Source organism: Kockiozyma suomiensis (genome assembly GCF_038497685.1).
Source record: "Kockiozyma suomiensis strain NRRL Y-17356 unplaced genomic scaffold V2V93scaffold_3, whole genome shotgun sequence".
Taxonomy (NCBI): Eukaryota; Fungi; Ascomycota; class Lipomycetes; order Lipomycetales; family Lipomycetaceae; genus Kockiozyma; species Kockiozyma suomiensis.
In genome coordinates, this window is record NW_027117666.1 from 176,058 (window position 1) to 201,834 (window position 25,777).

Consider the following 25,777-nt stretch of genomic DNA (forward strand, 5'->3'; position numbering starts at 1 on the left):
AGCTTCACGAATATACATCCCGGGTTTGCCTAATTGGATTGTCACAACCTGCAATAATGTTGTCACATTTATTTTCTTTCTCACGGATTGCTTTGTCCTCAGTCCGGAGAAATGTGGACTTGGGCCTGTCGTGGTCGTTGCAAATGCAGGCCCGCTTTCGTCCTGCTAATGCTTTTCGAAATCTGCCTTCTCCTGAGCCTGCTTCCCGGGGAATCAAAGTCCGCTCGTCGGTAAAGAAGCTCTGCCCTGATTGCTACGTGCGTTTTGCTACTGTTTTTTTTCTCTTGAATTCCCGACTTGTAAGTGTAGCTAACGTTTACATACTTTAGACCGTCCGGCGTAAGGGAAAAGTTTTGATTAGATGCAAGTCGCATCCCAGACACAAGCAGAGGCAGGGTTAATAGATTATTTCGGTCTTGGATGAGGACAGATAGTAGAGTCATGTTTACATCTATAATAGTTGGGGATTTGGTAGCGCATGAGGGCGAATGCTGATTGCGCTATATAAATTAGCTGTACATATTTGGAGATTTTAGCGACAAGTGTATTATAATATTGATACGGATTTACAATTTCAAGCCATTGATTTCATCCTTGAATGCATTTTGAAAACTCTCATTAGATATCTTCAACCTTTCGATAATTAACTGATGTAGCAATGCTTCAAGTGACCACACGTTCCGCGTGTCATCCCATTATATAACATCAGAACTTGTAATCGTTTGTATCTGTCTTTCTTTGGAATCAACCAATCTCGACTCAACATCTACTCGTACAATGTGTTTTCCTGGAACCACGATCATTCCAACATATCTGAATCGTTCTTGTCGCCGAGAGTCGAATGAAATTGGCAGTCGTTCAGTAGCTTCGCTAAGAATCAAATTACGATCCTATGATACTAAATCAGTTTTTCAATCATCATAGCATACAATCCCAAAGAATCCTACCCTGTCAGTCGCAACTAAAGTACCGTAGAATTGACGCCCATCGCTCGTAGAAACAATTAATGGGTTAGATATAAATCGATACACGCCTGCTCGCGATTCAGCTGCCACAGACGATGGACCAGCAGTATTCTGACTCATATCCTTTCACACATTTCCGCCTGTAGAACAGTACTTGAGTAGTTGCTAGACGGTCAATAACTCTTTTGAGTATCTACCAGTTGATGGTGCTATACCTGGGCTACTAACGACAGATGATGAACAGACACTACAAACCCCTCGCCTCTTCTTTCCTCTTCAGGAGTGTGAGCTAGTGCTAATATCCTCTATATTAAATATTCGGATTAAAAATCTGAAATCCATTAGATTGTGGGTATTTACATATCTAAATTCCAAATCGCCAGTCCGGCTCCACCTATAACAAGCACCCGACGGTCTCCAGCCCAGCCGAAACTTATACAACCAGTATCCGAGACAGTAGTATATTCGTCTCTCTCGAGAATCAATTTAGATCTGCTCTCATCAAAGCTCCAAAATCTGACTCGCTGATCAACAGCAGCTGACAAGATTGTGTGATCATTAAGAACCATCAGCGACGAGACAGTCGAGGCATGAGCGCTTGCCAATTTTTGTTGTTGTTCAGCGCAACTTGCGCCATTGACATCTATAACTGATACACTATTGTCATCGCCTCCAGAAATAATAATTGCTTTTTCTGTACGCATAATCTCCATTGACTTAATGCTAGACTGATGAGCACGAATTGACCAGGATTGCTCTGGAAAGGGCAGGCAATCCAGGTTCTGTGTCAACACAGACTCCATAATTGGACCCAAGTTCCAGCAGGTTATGTAACCGTCAGAACCTCCGGTAAGCAGCAAAATATTTTCTCCGTCAATTATAGCCGACACTTTAAATATGCAGCAAGTCTTATATCTCCCTGCTGATTTCAACGTAAACTTTGCCTCAGTAGTATCAAATAGCCACACCTTAATCGTTGAATCAGAGTATACCGTCACAATGAAAAACTGAACTCCTTCCGCAATTTCTACTTTTTTGGCGAAAAAATCCATAACCCGCAAATCCGGCACATCTGACTCTATCGGGGCCGAAGCAATAGGATACATATACACGATACTCCTTCTGATTGTAACTTGCCACACAACAAATTCTTCTCTGGCTGAACTGGAGAACAGATATTTTCCATCATCAGACCATTTGAGCTCTTGAATACCGGATACGTGTTTCCTGAAGATGCCCAATGTTTCAATTCGTCCATCGTTATACACTAATAACCGTCAGTTAACTAATTGACCTAGGTAGAGATTAACGGGCTACATACCATTTGTAAGTCTGATGCACGTGTCCTCTGATCCCGATGCCACTAGAAGAGCATCAGGATCGTTTTTAGCTGAGGAGGCTGAGATTGCTCTGATTTCCCTACCGTGGCTTCCATCTTGGAGTAGCGATGTGGTGTACTTCTGTAACATAGAACTATACGGAGATGCAAAGCACAACTACCAATTATCAGACCAAGCTCAGCAAAAAAAAAATGAAAACAAGCGAAAACATACTGCTGTAGATTTCGTATAAAGAAAAGCGAATTTGGTCAGAGAGCGAATACTAAAATGCCAAAAGCGATGGGGACCGCCGCAAACCTCAGACATAATCTCATACTGCTTACTCTCATTCCACACGAAAAAGTAATTATTTTTGAATCCCCAGAGAATCAAATCTCCGCCGATGAATATGGCCTTTAACAAAAGTTAGCAAGAGAGAACAGACCCTTACAGAAAGTTGACAACTCACTCCTTCAATGCTACCCTTGGCAACGCGGTTAAGATGTATCTTCTGTAATATGACTTTTTTATCTTCTTCTACAACACTGCACACTGAATACACTCCGGTCCTGGAGGTAATTAACACGTCCGTCAAATCTGGTTCTTCATGAGTGACGATGACATTGGTTATGCAATCCTCAGACATTATTCGTCGCCAACACCCGACACTCTTCTTGGAGCTAGCATCGTCAGCAATTGCATATACAGCCAGAGCTCCAAATCTGGATCCAACCACTAGAAGACCAGAATCGTTGATAGCCGCTGCAGAAAATGGAAAAGTAGCATGCGACTCTAACGTTGATGCATATGCCAATGACACAGGGCCAGTCTAAGAACCAGTTAGAAAAAAAAATAAACATTATAATGCACTAATTCCGTCGCCTTACTTTTTCCTCCAGTAAAACAAACAGAGACCACGGCGCTTGTAAGTTGCCATACTGGACAAGTAAATATAGACGGTTGTCTTTACTAATAGTCACCATTTCAACTGTTTTATTACAACTATCGGTGGGAGGTTCTAGCACCAGCACATCACTGTTTCTCTCTTGCGAAAGGATGTAAATCCTACCAAAGCGGTCTCCAACAGCAATGTACGGTTTATCTGTCCAGCCTTTGAGAAGGCTAAAGCCTACAACGCTTTGATTGTAAAAGAGTTCATCCCACGAATTATTCACCGCATCGTAAGACAGAATATAACTGTCCAGAATAGTGTTAATATAGTCGATATGATTATTGGTTAGCAACAGAACTCACCCGCCAGTCGTTGACAACGCATAACTAGTAACATTAAAAGCTGCAAACTGTTTCACGCTACCGCACTTACTTGATAGTCAGCTCAAGTATCCAACAAAGAAGTTGTTACATTTTTGGGATACTTACGGACTTTCCGATAGCTGTTTCAATAGATTTAAAATCAGTGGTTCTTCGGTTTTCTATATAGATTAATGAGTTTTATTCTGCGTCTGATCCATATCAAGGAAAAGAAATAATGCACTTACCGATGAACCGTGGTTTCTCGTCAAGATCCCAAATCCTTATCCGCCCATCGGCCCCGCCAGTCGCAATTAATGTCTCATCGAGCCCATTAACAGCCATTGACCACACATTTCGTCCCGTATGGCCTTCCCATGTCTGCACGCAGTCAAGTTTACCCTGCTTCAGCTCCCATACACGAGCAGTGTTGTCTTCCCCAGTACTGATAATGTTATTCTCCAGAAATTTGAGCTGCCAGATTCTTGCCATATGACCCCATCCTACAGCAAGACATGTCTCTCTATCTATATCCCAGACGCGAATAGATCTGTCATCAGAGCAACTGACTACCTTTGATCCACATTTTGAGAATTGCACATTGAATATGGATCCTTCATGACCATTAAGAACTGAGATGACTTCTCTCTTGTTAACTGACCAGATATCAATGGAGCCGAAAACAGTACCAGCAGCAACGTAAATATCATCGGAAGTTGAATAGACAGAAGCAGAGTATAAACTACATTCATTTCCGCAACTAAACACTTTCTCAAGCTGTTTGCAGTCTATGCTAATTTGAAGTAGCAAATTGTGGGCCGTGACTAGGTAGGCTCTATTATCAAGTCCCCAATGGCCAGCCATCAACCAATCTTTCATTACAAGCTCTGTGAATTCGAAGTTGTCAAGGAGACTGGGTATGTTGATGATACCAAATGAATAAGCTCCCCATAGTAAAATCTTTGACAAACCTAGACCCAAATTTCTGTAAGAGAGGAATAGTAAAAAAGCTCATGCTATAAACATACCGACCGCAATGCCCTGGATTTTATTTCGTTTGAATAATTTGATGTCTTTTAGTAATTCCCCAGAATTCCAGTCATAGATGGATAGCACAGAACCACGACCAGCTAGCAGTAGATTCTTTGGTGCAAAAGCCAGCGAAGTCACAGAACCATAGAATGCCAGACTCTGTTTATTTGAGTTAATGAATTGGTATGACGAATATTCGGCCGATTTGTTTCCTACCTTTTTATCAACTTCATGACCGTACACCATAGCTGCGAGAATTATTAAAGGCTTAGCTAGATATCAACTTCAACCTCAATTAAAGTTTCTAGAGAATAGCAATTTCTCTATATCTCTATAGTACAGTTCTCTGAGCCAAAAAAATGTCAAAACATTTAATAGTCCATATAAAATAAATTTATCTGAGCGTTGGGAGTTTGATCACCTTCGACAGCCGCACATCCGTTATTCATCTTCTCCAGTCTTAAAAAAAGCTTTGAGGTTGACGGAAAGAAATTTTGCAAGATAGACATCCAACTTTCAGTGCGAAAGATCACTACATTGTTGAAATATTTGCTATTTGGATTTTGCCTATGGGCGATACAGAAAACAGCTCTTCTCCTGGATGTCCAGTGAACCATGATACGCCGTCAGATGGAGCAGCGGCTTGTCCTGTCGACCACACTCAGCGAAGTACCTGGCTTTCCAAAATAAAGGGCGGCGATCAAAGCAGACCAGTACCGCCTTCTGCTAGAGGCTCTGAAAAACTACCAGAGGCAAAGCTTGATCAGAAACGAGAAGTGTCTTCAATCCCTCGAGTGGACGCATTTGGTACTTACAATGGCGGAGAAGGGTCACACGGTGGTACAGTCGGAGGTTCATCAAAATGGGTGTATCCCTCGGAGGAGATGTTTTATAAAGCCATGAAACGGAAAAATTGGGATCCAGAAGCTGCTGATATGAGAGTGGTTGTACCTATACACAACGCAGTGAATGAACGGGCATGGAGCGAGATTTTGCAGTGGGAAATACCAATGGGGGCAGCAAAGTGAGTTGCAACTTATATCATCACTAATTTACAGTGATTGCTAATGTGTCTTATGATAGATGTGGCGGTCCAAAATTGGTATCGTTCAGCGGTGACGCAAAGAATATAAGCCCCCGAGCTCGAATGAATGCCATGATGGGGTATGTCTTGAGTCAGTTCCGCATATGAAAGTCCCGAAGCTAACTTCCAATCAATAGGTATTCACTCCCATTCGATCGACATGACTGGGTAGTTGACCGATGCGGAACTCGCATCGAATACATCATTGATTTCTACGCTGGCAAGCCGAATCCACAGACTCCTAACATTCCCAGCTTCTATCTTGACGTTCGCCCGAAACTATCATATGAGGGCGCTAAAATGAGATTCCAAAGGTTTTTTGGTCTCATCTGATGAATTTGATATAAGTCAGTTTCTTTGTTTGTTACATATGTAAATAGTAATACTACATTGCAATTAATACGAATAATCTCCAACATAATATTTTGTCTGCAGCATGGCAACGCTTTAAAATTGGCTAACATATAACGAACATCGACGCTGCACATTAGCTGTTAATGGTATTCCATCAACATATTCTTCAAACCGCTGATAGATCATCGCAAAGCCCGTCTCAACAGTATTATACAGCTCCTCTAGCTCTATAAGCTCAACAGGCCCACCGGTTTCCATCCGAATTCTCTTTGCAGCCACATCACTGGGTTCAAGTGGTGGATTTTCACGAAATCGTTCAAATGTCGACATAGTGAGTTCTAGCTCGTTCATAATTCGAGGAATGTCGTGTTGGACAGTGCCATATGTATCTTCGGCAAGCGAATAATCTAAAAAAAAAGCGAGCGCCATAACGGCATCCTCAAAAAAGTCTTTTTCAGAAGCTAATCTTGCCACTTTTCGCTCAATTGTCCATCGGAACGGGACTGATAACTGACTCTCCGCCAAAACCTCACTATATATGCCCAGTCTGCGGAATGCTGTGGTGACTGCAGTCTGTAACTGCTCTAACCATCCTAAAACCATTGCTGATTGAACGGCCTGGGGATCCTGCACGCTTCTAAGGACCTTGCTCTCTACGCTGACTATCGGGCTCGCACGAGAACTGACGAAAATGTTATCCTTACGAGGCTTAACGGCAATTGGGGTTGGACTCGCTGATGGCGAGGGCTGTATGTGTGCAGTAGTAGCCTTCGTCTTTGTCATTGATGGTTTTCTACTCAAGTCAAATCGGTGCCGCATATCAACGATAGTGCTAAGGCACTCTGAGCATATCTGACTCCAAATAGTTGGCTTCTCAATATCTCGGTAAATATTATTGCGTCGTACACTATCGTTTTGAGCAATATAGCTTAGCTCTTGGTAGGCATTCAACTATCAAAAATATTAGCATCGCAAAGAATTTTGATTTCTTGTAATCAGGCAATACTACTTTTGTAAATGGTTTCTTGTCTGCACGTAAACCTGTTATCAAAGTTCCATTTGGATCGCTAGATTTTGAGCTAAAAGGCTTTCCACGATGAATGGCACCACGACAAAGATAGATTGTAAACATATAGTTTGACATTCTCCACATGAAAAATATCAGAAAAGAATAGCAAAACCAATGATGCAGAGGTAGAGGAAAAGGTGCCATAACATTTGACCTATGAAGTTCATTGCTTCGCGAGAATCTACTCCCAAATTAGAACTTATTCCCGTAACCAAAAAGGGTCCCAAAACGTACCTTGTCAAAGATCGAATGATACCTAAGGCAAACCGCCAAAATGATCCTCGAACCAAAGGATAGACCACGGTTGCAAAACTAGAAACTGAGATTACTGACAATCCAGCCGCTAGTTGTAAAGCTGGTATCACTGCCCGAAGAACTTCTCGCATTGGATCATCCTATGATCAACTGTTAGAACTCTTGCAACCTATTGCCAGGAAGGGATTTGTCATCAAAGATACCTTTGCTCGTAAAAGTCTGATTTTGTCAAGATCAAACCAGCAATAATAAGCGCTAAATATGGCCGCATCGATAAGCGTAAGGACATACATCGAAACTCTCTTCTCATTAAGGCGCGAAAGTTCGAATGCTCTACCAAAGTCTGGGTTAGCTAGAGTCCACGACAGTCTCATACAACAGATGAAACCCACTTTTTGGGCAGGAATACATTCAGAGATGTAAAATCTTTGCAATAGAAATAGGTAACCAAAAACGCAGAGAACGAATACACAATCAGCGTTTTAATGTAAGACTGACAGAGAATTCGCTGCATTATCTGGCTCATAGCACTCGGCGGAGTTCGATCATCGACTGAAATCATTTAGTATGCTACTCCACCAAAAACCTTAATCAACTTACTATGAAGCCTAGCTTTCCGAAAAACATTAAGAACAAACAGCCCAAATAGTAGCACGCCGGATCTGAACGGAAATAGATTCCAAATCCCTATTAACAAACAGTTAGCCGGATCAGCAGGTTCGTGAGAGTTAGACAAGCTCATTACTTACATCCATAACGTAGCCACGTAGGAATAAATCCAAACAAATATAAAATAATGAAGGAAGTCTTGTGCAGTAAACTGAATCTAGATTGTGAAATCGCTGTACTTATGGAATTGTAGTGCATCGCATCAGAGCGCCCGGAAGACGTCTGAGGAAGCGACCGCGGTCCTGCAGACATTCTAGCAAGACAGATTCCAATTACAATAACCCAAATACCACTGCAAAATCCCTAATTTGCAATATCACAGGCGAAAAACTAATTAATGACGTTGCCAATCTTTTTCAATAGAAAAACAATAACTCAACGCGTGAAAACCAAGAAAACGACGCGCAAAGACCTAAACCTATAGTATTATAAGTACCAAAATAGAACAACGTGACCGCGCGTGCAGAGCAAAACAAAACTAGACACGCAAGTATTTACTGTATATACTGGCGATATCTTTGGAGTAGCACTCAACCGAACCAGTTAAATTCGATTAATTCTGCGTGCTTTGATCATATAATAGTTTTGAAGAGCGAAGGGATAGTTTATATTTGTTACCAGTTTGTTAGGCTCTATTTTTTAGCATTTGCGTTGCGATACATTCCGCTGAGAGACGCGATGCCTGCAGAAGGGGACCAACATTTCATTTGGGCTCCTCCACATCCCAATTCACTCATGGCGCGTCAAAAAGGATGGTCAAACAACGAAGCAAGATCTATTCAAGAACGGCTAATGCGTGAACTTGGTCCTGAGTTCGTCTCGCAACGCCCGGGAGCTGGCGGAGGCAAAGTTCACTACTTGGAAGGATGGAAGGTGCTCAATCTTGCCAATGAAGTGTTCGGATTTAACGGATGGAGTTCAGAGATAAAAAACGTCTCTATTGACCACGTAAGACTAAAATGATTTTTTTGCGACTATGCAACTAACTCGGTTCAGAGGGAACAAAATAAGGATGGAAGATACTCCTTGGTAATGTCAGTTACGATTAGAGTGACACTTAAAGATGGCACTTTCCACGAGGTACTAATGAGATATATATGCGATGACAGATGCGAATTTTGCTAATGAATATGGCTGTATCCAGGATGTTGGTAGTGGCCACACCGATAACGCACGCCAGTGGCATGCCGCCTTTGATAAGGTATATTGACTTACTTGAACGCTCGTTGCTGAGAGCCGCCAACTAATGTGTGTTAACAGTGCCGGAAGGAGGCTACGACAGATGCACTGAAACGATGCTTCAGAGCGTTTGGCCCTTTACTTGGCAATTGCCTCTACGATAATGATTACGTCCGCCAAATCACCAAATTGCCTAATCCTCCAGTACGTAATACAGATTGCATATTGCCTATAAGCTTTTAACTAATACTAAATCTCAGCGTCGACAAATTGAAGCTGAGACGCTGCATCGTGCTGTCGAATACAGATCTGACGTACAAGCCGAAGCTTGCCGCCGCCATGCAATGGAGCTAACGGCAGCTGATATAAAACCCACTCGAGCTGTCAACTTGCGACCAGCATCGAACCATTCCAATGCACCCGAAGAGTATCAGGCGATGATTCGGAGCAAGTCACTATCTGATCGACGAGAAGGTGGTGTTTCTAAAATCAGATCCGCAGAACATGAAGACAATCAATCTGCCTCGTCTCTGTCACGAAAGCAAGTACCGCAACAGCCACAGCAGATCATGCATAATGCACAGATATCCGTACAACACTCTGCCCCTAGACCGGAGACTCGAATGGAAACAGATGATAGCTACGTCTCTAAAGGATATGTATCAGCGACGCACTCTCGCCACAATACTATGGGTCAAGATTTTGACATGGATTTTGGAAGTGACTTAATCGAAGATTACAATGGTGTGTAGACTCCAGAAGCTTTTCTTTTTATTTATTTTCATTTTCAGTTTTATTTTTTATTGCTTTGCGTGCTGGATCCTATAGATTGGGACTTGGACCGGAGTGTATCTTAGATTCAACCGCGCTTAGTTTGTCTATATAGGAACAATAGCTAACTTTTATCCTAAGAATTCGATGAGTACAATATAGGATCTGATGATATTTTAGACTATGAGCCGTATGTATATCCTATATCTAAATACTTTTTACGTTTCCACTGACGAAAGTAGATATGATGGAGGTGAAATAGTAACTTATGCGACCAAAGATGATAGCGCAGGAGTCTTTAAACAGCCAAGAAATGTAAATCAGCAGTCGGGCCAAGAAATATCTCAAAAAAGGTCGTTAGAAAAACCTCCTCAGGATCATGTTCAACAGCAACAACGACAACAAGGCTCTACTCTTGAGTATCGAGAAAATCAGCAACGAGTGGAGTATGCGAACGAGACTCACAGCCGAGCTCAATCTGGGCCAAATAGTTGTGTAGCATCAACAGCTGAAAACAGGCCGGACCATTTGCGTGCGGCATCTGTTCCGCCTGTAAATCATCCCCGCGTTCATAATCTTGTGACTAGTAACGCTACTGCTCCCCCTGTTAATCTACCAAGCGCATCCGGCTTTCCCAAGAGTACTCCACCAAATGATGACGAGTCTGACTACGGATCATTATCGTCTGCCACTGAGCTCGCTTTAGTTGAAGGCATCACACCTCATGTAGGGGATGCTGGCAATCAGTCCGGCAATTCTGCAGCAACTCCTATAGCATCTCCATGTTTTTTTAGCGCTCGCGCAGCTGAAGCGGTTCAAAAGGAATTGCCGGTTGATAACTCAGCAATTTTTGATGTTTCCTTCCAGAGTCCGTCTATGCGCAAGACCGTTGATCATACCCGATCTCGCCCAGTGGCTCGCTCGCAACTAGAAAACAGTCCTGCGGCCGCTGTTAGTCCGCGAATGTTTGAGAACCCAAGACTGAATCCTACACGACGAGTAGGGATGCCGCCAGGCAGTGGTGCGTCTAAGTCTCTCTTATCAGTCAAGCGGCCTCTTCATTCCACTTTCACAGCTGCGGCAACTGGTGGATCTGATCAAGCTCCTGATGCTTTGGGTGACATGTCGGAGAGCAGGGTTAATGTCATGAGCAGTGGCTCAATGGCCACCAGTCAAGATGAATTTTCTAAACGACAAAAAGTCTAAAAAAATATTTACAATGTATGGGAAACTATGAATTACTGATTTTACAAGCTGTATTGGCTTAACACTCGTGGGCTCAAGTCTTCTTGCGTTGTAAATAACTTCAATAACATAACTACTAATATTTGCGTACTTCATATGTCAGCCGTGAAAAAAGTAGCTACAATCATTTTTACCGCAGCATGGATCTGCAGTTAGTGAACTATAGCAGTCTATCATGATATTGTAACTTGTCGCGCGGGCGACAGATGTATGCTTTATCGCGATCAAGCACCCTGGATATTCTTGTTGGCACGGTACACCAACATAGGGTTACATCATATGCAATGATTTCATAATTCAAATCAGTGAGACCCAATATAAAGGTTCTATAACAGTTGATAAAGATGTGACCATTAGACTGAATACTGATCATGAAATTTTTCGATACTATAAGACTAGCTGGCACGATCAGCCAACCTTGCACTCATAAACCGGCTAACCTTCAACACTTCACCATTTTCATCTAGAGGCACAAATTCCCTTTCTTCAGGTTTAACATGATACCCATTTTGCTTGTCAATCATTTTTTGGCGGAGACGATGATATGCAACACTTATCTCCTGGCGATGAATGTCAGGATCCAAGTCATCGTTCTCATCAAGATCACTTTCTTTTGCTTGATTTTCGGGCACTTCTTCTGTCAAAATTGCTCGGCCCACATTTACTTCTGCTGATTTTTCCTGCACCATCTTTTTAAATAATGACTGCTTCGATTTACGTGTCGGTTTTTCGGGAGGTTCATAATGCCTCTCTAGAATCGTTTCAGAAAGGAGCGGCTGTTCAGAAACTTCATCTTCCTCATCTGCCTCCATGGCTTCTCTAACCTCTTTAGCATTGAAATTGGGAATAACATTTTCTCTCAAAAGTTTCTCCACATCTATATTTTCATGAACGAGAGGAGGAACGACTATCTTTTTAGGAACAGGTCGACTGATGGTTGTAGGCTTTGGTCGATTCGAAGTTTTGCGGCGCGCCAAGTTTTTTGTTGAATCTATCGGCGGCAGTGAAGTTACTGCCGACTTTTTAGGGACCACCGACGGCTTTAGAATTGGCGGTGCTGCGGCAGCTGAATAATCTCTTTCAATGACATCACCAAACACTTTTCCCACTGGCTTTGGATCCACTGGCTTTGGATCAGAGGTAAGTGGTGGTGATCCAGCCGCATCATCAGCTTCTGTTGTATTCAAAGCACTGAAAAAATTTCCGGTTCCAGCTTGCCGCCCAGCAGCCGATTTCTGACGAGATATCTTAAATCGAGACATTTTCTTTGTATTTAATACAGCCTCATCATCAACGCCGGGTTTGAGGGTAACGGACGATAATTTATTGCTCTCTTTTATTTCAACAGTCGAACTGGGAGATTTTGAATAAAATTTCTGTACGGCAACGGATTCTAAAAATCTGACTTGCTTTGAGGATTCAGACTGAGATGAGTCCTCAGGCTCAAGGTTTGCCTCAGTTTCTAGAGCTGCACCATCGACCGCTTTCAATCCGGAAAAACTAGAAGATATATCTTCTGGTACAGACGATTCGCTCCCGCGAAGAGGAGAGTTGCTATATCTGACTGGCGTATTTATACCGCGGGGGAGCCATGGAAAAAAGCTACCCCGGGTACGGCCAAACTCATCTTCGTTCTCTTCGTCATCATCGTCACCGTACGAGTTATCAGAGTCATAATCTTCATTGTCGCTATTTTTAGCTAATGACCACGCAAGAGATCCCTCAGAAACTTCAATGTCTAAAAGCTCTGAATCGAAATCGCTGTCGTCTTCATCCTCCTCCTCCAAATCTAGAGCAATTTTTTCCAGCTCAAGAAGGCCATTCGGTATTCTAGAACCGCTTGACTTTACAGGCTTTGCAGGAGATCTTGATGAGGGAGATACTGGTGGAGAAGGCTCTGGAGGAGGAGGAGCAAAATTCTTAGATTTGAAAGAGGATATAGATGACTTTTTTGCTTGTTTGGCCGGCGCGCTTGGCTGGTTAAGCGAATGTTCTGCTATAGATGTAATGACCGGTTTTGCATCCTGGGTAGCATGATAATTACTTGCAGACGAATTTTTGCCGTCAGTAACATCGCCCGACTTCTGAATAAAATTCGCCTCCAACTTCGGTTGAGCATTTGATATCTGAGAGGCTATAGAAGAATGTGCCTGCATTGCAGCTGGTGCCTTTGGAGGCGACTTCATTTCTTCGGTGTTGTCAGAGACCTGTTGACTATCTAAATCGCTAGACAAGTATTTGGAAGCGATATCAACATTAGACAGAGATGTCGTATCCTTTGTCGATCTATCTTTAACAGTACTTCGCGCGGAAGCAGTCAATCCGCCGTTAGGGATTCGCTTTGACTGGGAGTCTTCTCCATCTTTGAACCCAGAGCCATCTTTGTTTTTAGCGTTAAATTTTTCCATGATATCGCTCAATCTGTCTTCTGCGAATTGCTCTAGACCAGTTGTCGCTTGGGGGGTAATATTAGTTCCTAAAGCACAATAGTTAGAGATCAGTAAAATTTTAGAAACCACAGTAGATCAAACCTATAACATTTCCATCCTCATCCAGATCTTCGCGTATTTCCATCACAGGAAGGCCGGATTCTTCGTCAAGAACCAGTTGATCTGGCTGGCTGATCATTTCTAGCTGCGACAGCTTTCGCTCTAGATCAGAGACTTGAGATATGAGTTGCACCTTTCCTTCCTGCAAATCTGAATACTGAGATAAGCAACCATATTTTTAGCATCAAAAATTCAGTACATACTTTTTGCTTTGCGCTCTGCCATTCTGGCGGCGTTATAAGCAGATTGCTGAATAACATAACCATCGCCGATTGAGGTATATATCTCATTTGTGTGGACAACTTGAGCTTTGACGATTGCTCTAGGACTTACCTTGACATTTACTTCTTTACTCAAAAACCTTGGATAAGCCTCTAAAGTTTCAGAAAGAGATTTATATTTTTTCGCTTCGGCTTCGACTTCAGTGATTCGCTTTCGAAAAGCTTCTAAGGTGGTCTTCAGCTGCTCCGTATAAGGTGAAAAGAAGGACTGATTAGCAAGTACATCCTTGATTGAAGACATTTTCCGCCAATGACTATAAATACATTGATTATCTGGATACCCAAAGAGATTTCTTCAAAGGAGATAAGCAGATAAGCAGCTGATATACATTGTATTTTTTTCAAATTTCACTGAGCCTACGTAAACTTTCTGCATCTCCCAATAAACACCCTAACCCAAAGCCTTATAGTCAATTTTTCTTCCCAGAGAAATTTTTGTGTATATTTTGCATTTTGGCAACGGAGATCTTAAGACGCCAACCTTGCGCTTTTCAAAATGAGGATTCGAAGTAGGCATATCTTACTAGTTTGTATATTATATTGTGAGTCTTTACTAATATATTGGTATGTTCTTAGGGCCTACCAGCAAACGCACTTCCACCAAGATGCGCGAAGGCATCAAGAAGAAGGCAGCTGCCACCAGACGCAAAAATAAAAAGGAGGCCAAAAAAGACGTTACTTGGAAGAGTCGGGTGAAAAACTCTGGGAAATTGGATATTGATCAGATTCCGAACTCCTTTCCTTACAAAAATAAGATCATTGAGGAGTTAATGCGTGAGAAGGAAGCCGCGAAACTTGAGCGAGAGCAGAGACGCAAAGAGAACAAGGAAAAGGGTCGACTGGCAAAAGAGAATGATGTAGACGATGATATGGCCGTTGACTCCGAAGATGACGACATGGAAGTTGACGACGATGAACAACTGGAGAAAGGAGGCGAAATGAACGCTCTAATGGCTTACGCTAAGAAGATTGCTAGGAACTACGAAGAGGATGAAGACAACGATGATGAGATGGAAGAGGATGGTAACGAATCAAATGGGGAGGCTGACGATGACAGCGAATGGTCTGGTTTTGGAACCGGCTCTAGCTCATTAGAAAATTCGCGAAAGTCATTTGATAAGGTATTCAAATCAGTCGTCGATGCATCAGACGTTATCCTCTATGTACTTGATGCTCGTGATCCCGAAGGCACTCGTTCTATTGAGGTCGAAAAATCAATTTATGGATCCATGGATAAACGTCTCATCTTCGTCTTGAACAAAATTGATCTCGTGCCTGCTCATGTTCAGAAAGCATGGGAGACGTACTTGAAGAACTTCTTCCCAGTTGTATGTGTTCGTGCATCCTCCGCTGCTCCAAATGCCCAACATTTGAACAAAAAAGATATCACAACTCAAGGAACTGCTACGAACCTCCTTCGTGCCCTCAAATCTTTTGCCAATAAGTCGAATCTGAAACGATCCATTTCTGTTGGAATCATCGGATATCCAAATGTTGGAAAATCATCCATCATCAATGCACTTACAAACAGGATTGGTGGTCGCAAGACTGTCTGCCCAGTTGGTGCTGAAGCAGGTGTCACAACTTCGATGCGTGAGGTCAAGCTCGACAGTAAATTGAAGCTGCTTGACTCCCCGGGTATTGTATTCCCGTCCACAACTGCAACAGTTGATGGAATGGATGAACAGGTAGCCAAGGATGCTCGATTACTACTTGTTGGAGCTTTACCTCCTAAGCAGATAACCGATGCTATTCCCGCAGTAACAATGCTCATTCAATATCTTGAGTCTGTACCTGAACTATGGGAGAGTTTGATGAAATACTACGACCTTCCCGCTCTTATGCCACGGCTTACTGAGAATGGAAGATTTGACAAGTCTACAGATTTTCTTGTAAATGTAGCTCGCAAGCGTGGAAGAATTGGAAAAGGTGGCATTCCTAATTTGCAAGCTGCTGCCATTACTGTTATTACTGACTGGCGCGATGGTCGTATTCAGAGATGGGTCATGCCTCCTGCGGAGTCCCCGAAAGACGCTATGGGAACAGGTGTTACAGTATTAAAAAACAAGGAAGGCAAGAATGTTGAACATAAGGAAATTGTTCAAGAATGGGCTAAAGAGTTTAGTCTCGATGGTCTCTGGAATGCTGAAGATGCGAGAAGTGACGAAGAGCTTGAGGGATGATCCAAGTGTATCAGTTCATGGCGATCGTACGATTTGTTTTAGTATAATGGCAAATATAAAAGTTTTTAATTATGGCATAGTATTATACATAACTTACATAATAACTAATGTAAGCTGTATGGGCCTGGTACCAGAACTAAAAATTAAGTAGGCCAGAAAAAAATTGAATGGGGAAGAGAGGACCTTGACTCACAACTTCACAGTCATTGATTAATCTCGACTTTAACTTGATAGTTACCTAATATATCCAGCTATTATTTAGCAGCTTGAGTGCCTATTCACCACGTCGCTGATTAGACTATCTTCTGTGCGGTGTAGCCGTCGAATTGCTCGTTACGGATCCTCTTTTAACCATCTGGTATGTCCTCGCTTGCCTAGCTAGAGTATTGCCTCATTTCCGTAGTTTTAATATAGTGGTTAACGATATAATGCTTAGGACCCTCATTATCGATATTTTATAAGTCGCAACATGGCCTCTGAAGCAGGTAGTGTATTATTTATTGCTTTGAATATCTATAGAATGAGTGCTGATCGAAGACATATAGCTCCTGCCATTCCCACGGCAGAACAGCCCAAGCAGAAGACGGCGAAAGAGCGTATGTATTTTATATTTTATTAAAATATTATTTGGATTTGCCTGAATTTAATTTGATGATACAGTCGAGAAGGAGCGGAAGAAGGCTGAGAAGATGGCCAAGTTTTTAGAGAAGGAGAAGAAGGTAAGCCTCTATTGATATGAATGACGAGAGCCGTTGTCTGATTGTGTGTTTAGAAACAAGTCGCGAAGCCAGGCAAAGCTGACAAGGCAGAGAAAGCTGCCAAGAAAGAAGAGCCTGTTGCGGAGTACGTCGAGCTTACTCCCGTCGGAGAGAAAAAGAGTACGTTGCCCTATGTATTGCACATTTCAAGCTCTGTTATTGACAACAATGCTGTAAAGTTCTGCAGGATCTTGATCACCCAGCTTTGAAATCTTATAACCCTCAGATTGTTGAATCTAGATGGTACGAATGGTGGGAAAAAGAGGGGTTTTTTGAACCAGAGCTCACTTCCGATGGCAAGATAAAACCTGAGGGTGTATTTACCATTCCAGCTCCCCCTCCTAATATCACCGGTGCCCTTCATATTGGCCACGCTTTAACTGTATCCCTTCAAGATGCTTTGATTAGATGGGAGCGTATGCGAGGAAAAACTGTTCTCTATCTTCCTGGATTCGATCACGCCGGTATCAGTACCCAGTCTGTCGTTGAGAAGATGTTGTGGAAAAAGCATAAAATTACCCGTCACGACATTGGTCGTGAAGAGTTTGTAAACCGTGTCTGGGACTGGAAGAACGAGTACTATGTTCGTATTAAGAACCAGTCTAAGCGCCTTGGAGCCTCCTACGACTGGACTCGTGAAGCATTCACTATGGACGAGAATTTGTCTGCTGCCGTTCGCAAGACATTCATTCAGTTTTTTGAGGAAGGTATTATTTACCGCGACAACCGACTTGTGAACTGGTGCGTGGCTCTCAATACTACTCTGTCTAATCTTGAGGTCGACAACAAAGAAATCAAAGCAAAGACCTTACTTCCAGTACCTGGATATGATCAGCCTGTCGAGTTTGGTGTAATTACTTCTTTTGCTTATCGCGTCGAAGGCTCGGATGAGAAACTAATTGTTGCCACCACCCGACCCGAAACCATGTTTGGTGATACGGCTGTTGCGGTCCATCCCGACGATCCAAGATACAAGCATCTCCACGGAAAGTTTGTTGTACATCCTTTTGTTAACAGACGCTTACCGATTATAACCGATGCGGAGGCTGTTGATATGGAGTTTGGTACTGGTGCCGTCAAGATTACACCTGCTCATGACGCCAACGATTACGCTACCGGAAAGCGTCATAGCCTTGAGTTTATCAATATTTTCACAGATGACGGTCTTCTGAATGCAAATTGCGGTGAATGGAAGGGAATGAAGCGATTTGATGCTCGTAAGGCTGTTGTTGATAAACTGACTGAAGCTGGCCTTTTCATTGAGAAGAAGGACAACGAGATGAGCATTCCAATATGCTCAAAGTCCGGCGATGTCATTGAGCCTGTTATGAAGCCTCAGTGGTGGGTTCGCCAGCGCGCTATGGCTGATGCCGTGGTTGAGGCTTTGAAGAAGGGTGATATGGTTCTTGAACCAAAAGGTTTTGACGCTGAGTTTTTTTACTGGATGGAAAATATTCAAGATTGGTGCATTTCTCGTCAACTCTGGTGGGGACACCGAGCCCCCGTTTATTTTGTCAAGATAGAGGGTGTTGAGCAGGACAGAATCGAAGACAAGTGGTGGATTGCAGGTAACGATGAGGAGGAAGCCAGACAGAAAGCTGCTGCCAAATTCCCTGGTCAGGAGTTTACTCTTGAATGGGACGAGGATGTTCTTGACACTTGGTTTTCTTCGGGATTGTGGCCCTTCTCTACCTTGGGATGGCCCAACACTGACAGCAAAGATCTTGCAAACTTTTACCCGATGTCTATGTTGGAGACTGGATGGGATATTATGTTTTTCTGGGTCGCCAGAATGGCTATGATGGGAATCAAGCTGACTGGATCAGTTCCATTCAGGGAGATTTATCTTCATTCGCTTATTCGCGATGCTCAAGGCCGAAAGATGTCCAAGTCCCTGGGCAATGTCGTTGATCCTCTTGACGTCACAACCGGTCTCTCTCTACCGGATTTGCACGCCAAATTGCGCGAAGGAAATCTTGATGAGCGTGAGATTGCCAAGGCAGAGGCTGGACAAAAGCAAAGTTTCCCTAACGGAATACCACAGTGCGGAACTGATGCTATGAGATTTGCTCTCTGTGCCTACACTACTGGAAATAGAGATATTAACCTCGATATTCTTCGACTTGAGGGTTACAGAAAGTTTTGCAACAAAATCTACCAGGCGACCAAGTTTGCTTTGATGCGTCTTGGAGAGGGCTATGTGCCTCCTTCGGACATTGTCGTTACCGGCAAAGAGTCTCTCGTCGAGAAATGGATTTTGCACAAGTTTAGTGCGGCTGCCAAAGAGACTAACGAAGCTCTGGAGAAACGTGACTTTTTGGGTGCCACGACAGCTGTTTACAACTTTTGGTTATATGAGCTTTGCGATGTTTATATCGAGAATTCCAAGTCTCTTATTTTAGAAGGCACTGCAGAGGAGCAGTTGAGTGCTCGGAATACACTTTACACTTGCCTGGATGGTGCCCTCAAGCTTATTCATCCGTTTATGCCTTTCTTGACCGAAGAGCTCTGGCAGCGCATCCCGAGAAGAGAGGGAGATAAAACGGTTACCATCACCAAGGCCAAGTACCCGACTTATCTTGCCGAACTTGATGACTCAAAATCTGCCGCTGTTTACGACCTCGTTTTCTCTGTGGTTAAGAGTGCTAGATCGTTACTTACTCAATACGGTATTCTCAAGGGCGGTAAGATTTTTGTTCAGGTTGTCAAGTCTGAGGACAAGGCTGCTATCGAGGCTCAGGTCAGTAGTATCAGTGCTCTGATCAAGTCTTACGATTCGCTCGTTGTCATTATGGCCGACGAAGCTTTCCCTGAGGGAACTGGTGTTGCTACCGTTTCGAAAGACATTACCGTCGGTATTTTGCTTAAGGGTCAAGTCGATGCCGATGCCGAGATCAAGAAGGCTGAGTCCAGACTGAGCAAGGTACTTTCCAGCCAAGCTGCTTTGGAAAAGACGATGGCTAATAAGGATTACGAGACAAAGGCCAAACCTGAGGCCAAGGAGGCCAACAAGACAAAATTGGATACATTTCAGTCAGAGATAGAGAGTTTGAAATCTATGATTTCTGATTTTGAGAGATTGCGTGTATAGATTTTATATTGTACTCTGAAGATTTGCTACTATAAAGCCGAAGTAATACCATATTCAAAAATAATTCAAAGAACACCTTTATTTCATTTCTCATAGATCTGCGTAGCTTATGTATTCGAAGATTCTAGTCTCTGTGAGACCTGTAGCCACTATCAGACTGAGACTTGCGCATGAACGATAAGTAAATGCGATACATAATCGCTTTGAAGGACCTTCAGAAGCCGCGACACAGCAGCCGCGAGGATTGTCCTGACTCGCAATACTTTATAACACCGCTTGCGCGCTCGAGTCTAGAAATCGAGGAAGTATTCTAAAGCTGACAGTAGATTTTGTTCTTTTTCTTCAGCCCGATGCAGTTGAAAGACGATAGTTGGGGCTTTCGCGCGTCGTACTTTTCCTCACGCGTTGGTCGAGGGATCGAGACCGTCGAGCAATCTAAAGGCGTCGCGAGCATGTTTGAGAGCAGCAGCAGCAGCAACTGAATGAGCACCGTCAGATCGTACCATTGCTATAGCTTGTTCGAGATTTGTATTTCTGTGTTGAGGATTAGATGACTACTGCGTGCATGAGTATATGTAAGACGATACTCACATTTCTGAACAGGTGAGGAGTATTTTCTGTAGCTCAGTTACAACTAGTTTTTCCTGTTCTGTCAATTGAGACTGATCATTTTGCTCCTCAGAGGCGGACATGTCGTGGTTGTATTCTAGCTAATGATTATTGTAGTGATGCGATAATAAAAAGGCCCCGCCTGAGAACGAGATTATCCCTTTGTGAAGAGACGCGTCGCGCTTAGAGACCCTCCGCGCAAACGTGTATACTTACAATATCAGCTTTATGTGAAGATTTGCTTGATTTTTGAGTATATTTCATACATATTCATTACTGTTTATAATCCTTTTCTATTATCTTACTATTTGCTCATTACACAATACACGCAGATTTTAAAATACTTGGATGATATTAAACCGATATCAAATGACTTATTCCACATTCTAGCTTCGATTAGATGGAACTAACTGCCTAGTACCTGCTTAACTGCTTAACGATCCTTTTTCTCTCCTTTCTGAAGTTAACCGAGTCTAGAATAATAAACAGATCAAAGTATATAAAGAGATCCGAAAGACCTTCAGATTGCGTGACCCTAACCCAAAAGCACATTGCCTTCCATCCACTCTAGCTCATCATTTCGGCTTTCAAAGCAACAATAGCCGCCTCCACGTTTATACTCGCATAACTTCGCTTTTATATCTCGAAATTGTGATCACTTATGGTTTTACCGCTTGCTATTCTCTGGAATATTTAGCGTCTTGTTTAGCCATTTCAATGATTCCGAAATCCTATACTCGGCAGCGAATATATTGAAAATTGTCAACATGGATATAACAGACTGTATGCTCAATTTCATGCTGATTCATATTGTTGTCTGGTTTGGTCTAATAGCTGTTTTTAGTCACATCATCAATCTCATCAGTGCACCTGCAAGACGCGACCTTGTCAGAGGCGGCTACTCATCTCTCATTGACTTCCACACTCTCATCTCTTCCCGATTCAGACGAACCAAACCATATTCTACATCATCATCAACAACTGCCGGTACATCATCACGACTTACATCGGCATGTTATTGATCACCAACTACAAGAGTTGCAAGAGCAACAAGAGCAAGAAGAGCTTCAAAAAGGCTCGCAAGTTGAAAATAATCAGATTTCCCAAAACTCTGAAAAACAGCAACAGGAACATACAGAGCAACGAGATTCTGACCGCATATCTGAGGGAAACGATGTAGATTTTGCTGCATTTGCATCGTCTTTACTAATTGCTCCGGACGAGAAACTTGATCTGACACAGACATTCCCTTCTAAAGATGCGCTTTTACTACATCTTAATCGATACGCAACAGTCTCTGGGTTTCGACTATCACGAACATCTTCTCGTCCTGAACATATCAGAATACAATGCTGGAAGCGATCGAAAACTTCAAAATACACCCGCAAAGATGACGATAGTCGCAAACGCCGAGCTAGCTACGGCACTACCCGTTCTACAGACTGTCCATTTTTTCTGAACTGCTGGCATCACAAAAAATCAGGATGCTGGTATGTGAAGTCATCCAACATTTTACATAATCACGACTTTTCGCAGGACTTGATTTCGCAAAAGAGCCTTTCCAACGATGAGCGGAATTTACTAAAGGATTTGAGTTATGCTGGAGCAGAGCTTTCTAGAAATATTCCGGTAACAATCATCAATGCTAAGCGTCGAGAGCGAGGCATACCAGACGTTGACCCCAAGTTAGTGTCTAATGCTTTGGCAAAATGTCGCCAGGCCAGAGATGAAAGTTTGAAGGCCAAGGATATGGGCCAAGACCATGAGCGGCGTAATGATTCCAATGATAATGATGACCAGCCTCCTGCTAAATGAAATCAGTTATTCAACTTAAACACGAGATCTATTCGCTTAAACATGAGTTTTATAGTGCTTGAGTACGCATAACTAAATTAATACCTGGGTGATTTTCACCTTGACTGTATGTGGCGTTTACTGTGTTTTACTTTTAGCCGGCTAATGGGGCTAATTTTCTTTTATTATGCTCTAAGTGTTCTTTTAAATCTGAGCGGAATATTTTTCAGGCAATGAAGTTGTGGCTGTGAAAGTAATTTACGAAGTTATCATAGCTCTCAACAGGCACGCGTAGAAGACGCGTCAATCTATAAACCCTTAACCCACATCCTATGAGACAGACGCGTAAAGCCACACATCCCAAGCCCATTCTTCATAGCCTCCTCCCCACCGTCTCTATATCTTCTCTTTTCTAATTCAAACGTTTGATATCATAGTACATAATCTAGAAGATGAACCAGCCGCAAAATGTGGTGCCGAAGTACGCTCATCCACCTGGGTTAACACGGGTCGCGTACTCTGGAGACGGCAAGTACTTACTCTCCGTCGGCACCAACCGACTTATTCGCAAATTCACTGTCGATTCCCCGAGCGATGAACCAGTATCTACAGAACATCACGAGAGTGATATGACTGGAATTGCTGCTTCTGTGAGTACAACGTGTATTCGTAGTTTGATCCCAGTGGTACGTGATTACTAACGTCACTAGAAAACACATTTCGCAACGTGTTCGGAAGATGGCACTGCCTCTTTGTTTTCTATGGAAACAAGCGATGTAGAGAATATGCTGATGCGTCAATCAATGCCATTTCGGGATCTTGCGTTCAGTGCAGATGGCCAGTGGGTGGCGCTAGCTGGAGAGTAAGCGATTGTGATCCTCTTTGATGTATTGATAGTACTAACATAGCATCTAGTGATACCACTGTCAAGTTGGTGAACACAAAAGATATCACGCGTACTCTTTCACTTTCAGGCCATCGTCAAGGTGTAAAACACATTTCGTTTCACCCTAATGGCGTCTTAGTCTCGACCGCAAGTTTTGATGGTACAATTCGGATTTTTAGCATCAGCTCTGAAGAGCCAGAACTTGTCAAGTCTTTTGAAGGTATTACAGCCGCAATTGAAGATGAGCTTGATGAAAAGTCAATCAAAGTTGCGTGGCATCCTGACGGACGCGTTTTCGCTACGCAAAATAAGACGAGAGATGTAATTACAATCAATCGAAGCACTTGGTTAGTCGAACGCTCGTTCACTAGCGGACATATGGGACCAATTAATGATTTCTCATGGTCGCCCAACGGTGCTTATTTGGCAACTGCAGGCTCGGATGGTAAAATTCTGATTTGGGACACAAAGACTCAGAACATTGTCAGCAAGTTTAGTTACAGAAATGTGATCTCTTTGGCCTGGCATCCCCTCAAGAACCAGATTTCATTTGTCACCAATATGGGACAATTGTATACAATCTTGGAAGTCGTACCCGAGAAATTGGATATGCCGTTTGGTAAATCTATTTATCCTGCGCCATTGATCAATGACCCCGACGCTGGCGCAGCCGTTCCTCGAGCACGGATTAACACATTTAATTCTGAGGTTGAGGCAAAACTTGATGGACATAGACCTATTAGTGTTCGTAATGATGGAGGGTTTGAAGATATGCTTGATTACGACGACCTAGAGGAAGTTCAGCGTGAGTGGATCGAGGATGACGACGGTGCAGGATATATTCCTGACCTTGTGCCAGACAGCGACTCGATGGGTAGTCCCCGGAAGCGACATTACGCTAATGAACGATATGCGGATGACTTTGCTAGTAATAAGAGACGGTTCGTGAGTGTGTTGCAACGTACACAGCATGAAGCATTTCAGCCTGGAAGTACGCCGTTCATTAATGAACGTCGATATCTGGCTTTGACACCAGTTGGATACATTTGGACTGTGAATCAGCTAGAATATAACACAGTGACTGTTAATTTTTTCGATCGCGAGAGTAATCGTGAATACCATTTTACTGATCATTTTCGCTATGACAAGGCATGCATGACTGCAAACGCGGCACTCTTTGCTGCTGATGATGAGAGCGGCAAAGGGTCGCGAATATTCTTTAGAAGTCACGGCAGTCTTGCTGATAGCTGGGACCAGACGTTCCCTGAAGAGACCATAACCTCTATTGCTCTTTCCGAAACTGCTGCTGTCGTATGTTCTTCAAAAGGATATGTGCGAGTATTTAATAATTTTGGTTCTCCTATTCGAATCTATCGGCAGTCTAGCAACTCTGTCGTTTGCTGCGCCTGCTTCCATGACTTTTTGATGATTGTGAGAAACCAAGGCGATGGATCTGGGAAATTGATTTACACGCTTGAAAATGTAAAGTTTGACGAGACTTTACAGAAAAATGATTTTGTTGATATTCCGTACGAGGCCAGTCTTAAATCTCTTTTTTTCTCTGAAGAAGGAGATCCTTGCATCTTTGATTCAGAGGGCGCGCTTCTCGTTCTTATGCATTGGCGTCAACCACTGCAGGCAAAATGGGTCCCTCTTCTCGATACCAAAGCCATGGGCCGCAATAATCCAGATGAGTCGTTCTGGCCTCTGGGAGTGACTGAGAATAAATTCAGCTGTATCATTTTGAAAGGTGGCGAGAAGTATCCTTACCTTCCTCTTCCTATTGCATCTGAGCTTGAGATCAAACTACCTTTATTCTCTGCCTTGGCAACTAAAGCCAATGAGACCGATGGTGCACAGCAAAGAGAAGCAATTGACAGCATGAAGCTTGAAGAACAGTATTTACGAGAAAAAGTGCTTCTACAGCTTTACAAAGACGGCGTATTGGCTTATTGCGGTGGAGACGAGTCTGCAATGGATGATGAGCAACGAGACGAGATTTCAAAACGAGAGCTTGCGCTTGATAAAGTTGCCTTACAGCAGTTGCAGATTTTATGCCGCATTGGTGGATATGATGCAAAGGCTTATGGACTGATATTGATGATTCATAAAGAAAACGCATTAACTGCGGCAAGTAAAATTGCAGTGCGCTATGATATGGATTCGTTGGCAGAGAAGATAAATAGGGAGATTGAGCGAAGACAGGGAGAGCAATATGATTGATTTGTATTAGTAGTAGACATATGTGAATCTATAAATGTTATAATATTGTTGTAACCCAAAACATAAATATAAAAAAAAGGACGGTAGTAATAAAATGAGAACCACATGCCAGACCGACACCGACATACGTCACAGACTGTACAATATAATAAGAAAATATCCGACGCGACAATTTGGATAGATTCAAATGCTGTGAGTTTAATGAATTTA

The 25,777-nt window shown here is 42.8% G+C and overlaps 12 protein-coding genes across 12 annotated transcripts; 7 read left to right on the forward strand and 5 right to left on the reverse strand.

Annotated features, from left to right (window-relative positions):
* The first annotated feature begins 7 nt into the window (after positions 1–7).
* Positions 8–578, forward strand: V2V93DRAFT_365185 (mitochondrial 54S ribosomal protein bL36m). Its single transcript, XM_066909017.1, has 2 exons — positions 8–257; positions 330–578. Exons 1-2 carry the CDS (start codon positions 57–59, stop codon positions 399–401), a joined length of 273 nt encoding a protein of 90 aa, XP_066767299.1. The 5' UTR covers positions 8–56; the 3' UTR covers positions 402–578.
* V2V93DRAFT_365187 (uncharacterized protein) lies at positions 523–1,242 on the reverse strand. The gene is made up of 2 exons (XM_066909018.1): positions 948–1,242; positions 523–890 (listed from the first exon to the last, which is right to left on the reverse strand). Exons 1-2 carry the CDS (start codon positions 1,083–1,085, stop codon positions 696–698), a joined length of 333 nt encoding a protein of 110 aa, XP_066767300.1. The 5' UTR covers positions 1,086–1,242; the 3' UTR covers positions 523–695.
* On the reverse strand, positions 1,243–4,993 carry V2V93DRAFT_365189 (WD40-repeat-containing domain protein). The gene is made up of 10 exons (XM_066909019.1): positions 4,784–4,993; positions 4,564–4,726; positions 3,784–4,506; positions 3,665–3,717; positions 3,539–3,603; positions 3,172–3,481; positions 2,754–3,113; positions 2,519–2,698; positions 2,287–2,461; positions 1,243–2,232 (listed from the first exon to the last, which is right to left on the reverse strand). Exons 1-10 carry the CDS (start codon positions 4,811–4,813, stop codon positions 1,322–1,324), a joined length of 2,970 nt encoding a protein of 989 aa, XP_066767301.1. The 5' UTR covers positions 4,814–4,993; the 3' UTR covers positions 1,243–1,321.
* Positions 4,899–6,072, forward strand: V2V93DRAFT_365193 (cytochrome c/c1 heme-lyase). The gene is made up of 3 exons (XM_066909020.1): positions 4,899–5,591; positions 5,651–5,731; positions 5,789–6,072. The coding sequence occupies exons 1-3, from the start codon at positions 5,137–5,139 to the stop codon at positions 5,982–5,984; spliced, it is 732 nt and encodes a 243-aa protein (XP_066767302.1). The 5' UTR covers positions 4,899–5,136; the 3' UTR covers positions 5,985–6,072.
* Positions 5,901–8,370, reverse strand: V2V93DRAFT_365195 (nucleoporin protein Ndc1-Nup). The gene is made up of 7 exons (XM_066909021.1): positions 8,079–8,370; positions 7,930–8,016; positions 7,722–7,881; positions 7,533–7,662; positions 7,309–7,469; positions 7,015–7,255; positions 5,901–6,956 (listed from the first exon to the last, which is right to left on the reverse strand). The coding sequence occupies exons 1-7, from the start codon at positions 8,248–8,250 to the stop codon at positions 6,099–6,101; spliced, it is 1,809 nt and encodes a 602-aa protein (XP_066767303.1). The 5' UTR covers positions 8,251–8,370; the 3' UTR covers positions 5,901–6,098.
* A 306-nt stretch (positions 8,371–8,676) lies between these two features.
* Positions 8,677–11,154, forward strand: V2V93DRAFT_321761 (uncharacterized protein; the record flags this gene model as incomplete). Its single annotated transcript, XM_066907374.1, has 7 exons — positions 8,677–8,946; positions 8,995–9,078; positions 9,143–9,199; positions 9,259–9,385; positions 9,559–9,921; positions 10,090–10,142; positions 10,369–11,154. The coding sequence occupies 7 exons, from the start codon at positions 8,677–8,679 to the stop codon at positions 11,152–11,154; spliced, it is 1,740 nt and encodes a 579-aa protein (XP_066767304.1).
* A 217-nt stretch (positions 11,155–11,371) lies between these two features.
* On the reverse strand, positions 11,372–13,716 carry V2V93DRAFT_149552 (uncharacterized protein). Its single transcript, XM_066906868.1, has one exon. The coding sequence runs from the start codon at positions 13,599–13,601 to the stop codon at positions 11,589–11,591; it is 2,013 nt and encodes a 670-aa protein (XP_066767305.1). The 5' UTR covers positions 13,602–13,716; the 3' UTR covers positions 11,372–11,588.
* A 218-nt stretch (positions 13,717–13,934) lies between these two features.
* V2V93DRAFT_321463 (uncharacterized protein) lies at positions 13,935–14,264 on the reverse strand (the record flags this gene model as incomplete). Its single annotated transcript, XM_066907359.1, has 1 exon — positions 13,935–14,264. The coding sequence occupies one exon, from the start codon at positions 14,262–14,264 to the stop codon at positions 13,935–13,937; it is 330 nt and encodes a 109-aa protein (XP_066767306.1).
* Positions 14,265–14,480: 216 nt separating this feature from the next.
* On the forward strand, positions 14,481–16,283 carry V2V93DRAFT_403638 (P-loop containing nucleoside triphosphate hydrolase protein). The gene is made up of 2 exons (XM_066912628.1): positions 14,481–14,532; positions 14,600–16,283. Exons 1-2 carry the CDS (start codon positions 14,520–14,522, stop codon positions 16,204–16,206), a joined length of 1,620 nt encoding a protein of 539 aa, XP_066767307.1. The 5' UTR covers positions 14,481–14,519; the 3' UTR covers positions 16,207–16,283.
* Positions 16,284–16,388: 105 nt separating this feature from the next.
* On the forward strand, positions 16,389–20,141 carry V2V93DRAFT_365204 (tRNA synthetases class I-domain-containing protein). The gene is made up of 6 exons (XM_066909022.1): positions 16,389–16,564; positions 16,643–16,691; positions 16,752–16,802; positions 16,867–16,925; positions 16,979–17,084; positions 17,144–20,141. Exons 2-6 carry the CDS (start codon positions 16,676–16,678, stop codon positions 20,053–20,055), a joined length of 3,144 nt encoding a protein of 1,047 aa, XP_066767308.1. The 5' UTR covers positions 16,389–16,564; positions 16,643–16,675; the 3' UTR covers positions 20,056–20,141.
* A 1,096-nt stretch (positions 20,142–21,237) lies between these two features.
* Positions 21,238–22,847, forward strand: V2V93DRAFT_365207 (uncharacterized protein). Its single transcript, XM_066909023.1, has 3 exons — positions 21,238–21,447; positions 21,509–22,585; positions 22,656–22,847. The coding sequence occupies exons 1-2, from the start codon at positions 21,432–21,434 to the stop codon at positions 22,477–22,479; spliced, it is 987 nt and encodes a 328-aa protein (XP_066767309.1). The 5' UTR covers positions 21,238–21,431; the 3' UTR covers positions 22,480–22,585; positions 22,656–22,847.
* V2V93DRAFT_365208 (WD40-repeat-containing domain protein) lies at positions 22,830–25,621 on the forward strand. Its single transcript, XM_066909024.1, has 3 exons — positions 22,830–23,108; positions 23,169–23,320; positions 23,374–25,621. Exons 1-3 carry the CDS (start codon positions 22,911–22,913, stop codon positions 25,565–25,567), a joined length of 2,544 nt encoding a protein of 847 aa, XP_066767310.1. The 5' UTR covers positions 22,830–22,910; the 3' UTR covers positions 25,568–25,621.
* Positions 25,622–25,777: the final 156 nt, after the last annotated feature.